Source organism: Solanum pennellii, chromosome 1 (genome assembly GCF_001406875.1).
Source record: "Solanum pennellii chromosome 1, SPENNV200".
Classification (NCBI taxonomy): domain Eukaryota; kingdom Viridiplantae; phylum Streptophyta; class Magnoliopsida; order Solanales; family Solanaceae; genus Solanum; species Solanum pennellii.
Genome location: NC_028637.1, coordinates 83,655,747 through 83,659,803, shown reverse-complemented (window position 1 = coordinate 83,659,803; position 4,057 = coordinate 83,655,747). Strand labels below are relative to the sequence as shown.

Here is a 4,057-nt window from a genome sequence, read left to right as displayed (position 1 = left end):
GAAAAATAATATCTTTAGAAAATGCTCAAGTTTATTATAGACTACTTAAGGCCACTTGAGATGATTACAATCATCAACTACATCACTAATTATACTACTCAAAATAGAAAACAAAAAGTCTTGCACAAATAACTAAATACATGTATCACAATTTACTAGATACATGTACTACGGAATTCTAAAAAGACTTCTTGAAAAACTAAGAGACAATTTTGAAAGACTAAACATTGATGCATTAATTCCAACAATCCAAAATGCAAAGGGACAAATCTTTCCAGATAAAAACATTACGATCCTACACATACTTGCAAAGAGTGGCACCATGAAATAGAACAATCACTTTATCCTTCATTGCGAGACAATACCTGAATGAAATTGGATCAAATAGAAGTGATAGCTTGGCTGATTTTAGAGATAGAGTGAGTGTTGATCTAAGAGCTAAAGTGACTTTATCAAAAGTTAAAAGAGCAAAGAGTAAGGCCATTTCGATTCTCGATGGTGATATCAAGGATCAATTCACAATGATGTGGGACTATCGCAATGAAATGGATAGGACAAATCTAGGAAGTACTATTCGTATGAAGTTTGCTGATAATGAGGTGCTGGGACAACCATACAGATTTCAGAGAATATACATTTGTTTTGCTGCTTGCAAGTTCGGCTTCAAGGCTGGTTGTAGAAAAATAATCGGAGTGGATGGTTGTTGGTTGAAGGGTCCTATGTACGGAACTCAACTGTTATCTGCAGTTGGAATTGATGGTAACAATAATATATTTCCCATTTCCCACGCCAATGTTGAGAAAGAAAATAAAGATACATGGACTTGGTTCTTGACTTATTTGGTTAGCAATTTGGATATACAGGAGGATGAGGCTAGTTGGACCTTTATGTCTGACAAACAAAAAGGTCTTATTGAAGCTTTTAATGATATTTTACCATATGTTAGTCATAGATTTTGTGTGAGACACCTTCATAACAACTTTAAAAGAGCAGGTTTGGGTAGCTTCTCATTAAAAAAGGCACTATGGGCTGCTGCAAAGGCTACTACTATGCAACAATTTATTGTATGCATGAATCATATGTTTGAGTTAGATCCAAATGTTGCTGCTTGGTGTAATGAAAAAGAACCTAGTCAATGGACAATGACTTATTTCTCCTCACATGCTAAATCTGACATGTTATTGAATAACGTGTGTGAAGTATACAATAGCATGATACTCGATTCTAGAGACAAGCCAATTTTGACACTTTTATTGAGATATCTACTCATGGCTAGAATGCTAGCTAACCGAGAGAAAGCAAAACAATGGAATCTAGGTGATGTTTGTCCCAAGATTAAAGATATATTGCTCAAAAATCAAAAGGCAGACGGAGAATATATTCCTAGAAAGTCAAATTAATGGAATTATGAAATTATAGGAGCTAGTATATCATGGATAATTGGGCAGGATTCGGAGAAGAGAACATGTAGTTATAGAAAATGGAGTCTCACTGGAATCCCTTGCAAGCATGCAATTGCAGCTATTTGGGCTAATCGAGGAGACATTCTTGATTATGTCCATGATTCCTACAATGTGGAAACATACAGAAAAATATATGAGAATGCAATTTTTCCGATGAATGGCCCGCAAATGTGGCCAAGATCTAACAAACTTCCCCCGTTGCCTCCAAGGAGCTTGACAAGTACAAAGAGAGGAAGAAAGAAGAAGAAGAGAAGAAAAGAAGTTGATGAAGTAGGGGCAAGTCGAACAATGATGAAAAGGAAACAAAAATCTCTAGATTGTAGTACTTGCCACAAGTCTGGTCATAAAAAAAGGACTTGCAAAACTAAAGATGTGCAGCCTGAAACTACCACTTTTGTTCGTGATAAACTACCTGTACTATCTTGTAACATCATTTTTAAATTATTTCATCATTTAATCAACTTTAGCTAATATAAAGTATATATAAATATTTATGTATATTGTGCTTTCAGGTTAGACAGAGATCTCCGGAAGTTCAACAGCAAAATATGAAACAGAGAGTAGTAGGAAAAGGAGAAGAAATGAATTCTTCTTGGAAATATTCACAACAAACCCAACAAAGTGGAGTTACATTATAAATAATACAACTTCTTTGGGTAAAAAAATGGATCATTGTGTGCTTTTCTCAAGTTTAAACTGTATTTTGCTATTTTTTTTAGTTTCTTTTCTTTTTTGGTGTAGTTTCTGCGCGAATCTGGTGATGTTTGGTGCAATTTTGGACTCTATTTTTGGAGATTTTCTCGTGCAGTTTTGGAGTCTGTTTTTGGATCTTTTCTCGGGCAGTTTTGTAGTCTGGAGTTGTTTAGCTGCTGTTATGGTGATTTTTCGTTGCTGTTTTTGGTGCAGTTCTGATGCAGTTCTAGTGCTTTCTGGTGGTGGTGTTGATGCAAGTTTAATGTCGATTTAGAGGCTATTGTGATGTTGTTGTTTTGGTTTAATTCATATGTTGTTTTGATACTTTTTGGTGTAATTTTGAATCTATTATGTTGCTATGTTGGTGCAACCATATTGTTTAGGTGCAATTCTAATGTTATTTTGATGAACTTTTGGAGATATTTTGACGCATTGTTGGTGCTCTAGTGCGGTTTTGGTAAAGGTTTACTAAAATCTTAGTGTTGTTCGTTCTAGTACAAATCTGATGTAGTTTTGCACCATCAACACATATAATATTAAAAAATTTAAGCTAACTTCTCAACAAATTGAAACCAAACATACATTACGTATCAAATCCATTACTCGTAAAAATAAAAAGTTACATTTTTATATACTGCGAGAATAACATATGCTTCTTCGAGCTTACTGATTACATTTCAAACAAGAAAAGATAGAATCTTGAATTTTTCCTAAACGTTATCTCTTCAACTTCCAGGCTTCTATAAATTTTCGTGTGCTTCTTCGAGCTTACTAATATTTAGAATGTGGCTGTCATAATTAGAACAAGTAGAATGAACCAAGGCTAATTATCACTGGGACAATTGATCAAGCACCTCGTGTGCAAGAAAGTTACTTGCAGATAAACAAGACGCCAATATGCATAGGACCCTCCTTGAGTTTAAATAATCTATCACATAGGACATAGAAGAAGACTCTATGATCATAAAAATTGTTTTGCATTCATAAAAATAAAGAATTTTACTCTTATTGCAGACTTCCATCGAAGGGAGATACATTCTTCAAAAATAACAGATGCAACTGAATAAGTTTTACTTCTCCAAACATAAATCTTCAATTTTATTTGTCTCACGGGGGAATCAAAGTTGTGAAATTATGGATATCTTAGGGGAAAAAAAGGGAAGATTTAGTTGGCAATGGTGGAAATCTTTCTCACGTGTAAAAGAGAAAGCAAGTTAGATATTTGACGTCCGTTTGCAAGGGTATCAAAAGTTTACAGATTTGTTGAAACACGGAGGACTATTCAGTGTTTCATGTTAAAATACAAAAATTACTTTGATTCTTAATTCAAACCTAAAAGACAATTTTGATCCTTTTCTTGTTATTTTTCATACTTCTTATCATATTTTAATTTTTTTTATCCTTTATTTCTTACTTTATTATTCATATTTGACTTTTAAGTACTCCTTCATATTAAAATTAAATTACCTCAATTGTTATAATATATCTTCTTCAGAGATTTTCTCAATTTCTTTTGCTCTATGTTGTTGAGGGAGAAACATTAGTATTCTTTTTACCTCGGAAGCTAGGATATTGAAGAAAAATAAATGTCAATATGTCATTGTCAAATTAAAGTATCAAGGAGGCTCTACTTTGTAAAATACGCATGCAGATATTCAAATCTAATTGTACAATAATCGTGTGTATATCAAATTTATTAAAAAGTAATCATGCAAACAAAACAAAAGTGTTGGAGTCATGCCGCATACCTCATTTGTATTGGTGCAATTTCTACTAAAAGTTTTATTCAATGGTCGGCAAAAGAATCAACTCTTGTTTATACCTGAGAAAAAATTACATCATAAGTTCATAAAGCAAAATTTTACCAGTATATTTTCATGTGAGAGATCAAACACTTAAAT

At 33.1% G+C, this 4,057-nt stretch overlaps 1 protein-coding gene across 1 annotated transcript; it reads left to right on the top strand.

Annotated features, from left to right (window-relative positions):
• The first annotated feature begins 524 nt into the window (after positions 1–524).
• LOC107024019 lies at positions 525–2,430 on the top strand. Its single transcript, XM_015224897.1, has 5 exons — positions 525–1,317; positions 1,420–1,877; positions 1,976–2,089; positions 2,205–2,278; positions 2,370–2,430. The coding sequence occupies exons 1-5, from the start codon at positions 525–527 to the stop codon at positions 2,428–2,430; spliced, it is 1,500 nt and encodes a 499-aa protein (XP_015080383.1).
• Positions 2,431–4,057: the final 1,627 nt, after the last annotated feature.

Bases quoted from the DNA above. Each gene is read 5' to 3' on its own strand.
- LOC107024019 (XM_015224897.1), top strand. From the start codon at position 525: ATGTGGGACTATCGCAATGAAATGGATAGGACAAATCTAGGAAGTACT. The intron at 1,878-1,975 runs GTACTATCTTGT...TTGTGCTTTCAG, and splicing joins TTGTTCGTGATAAACTACCT to GTTAGACAGAGATCTCCGGA. The intron at 2,090-2,204 runs GTTACATTATAA...TTTTTGGTGTAG, and splicing joins AACAAACCCAACAAAGTGGA to TTTCTGCGCGAATCTGGTGA.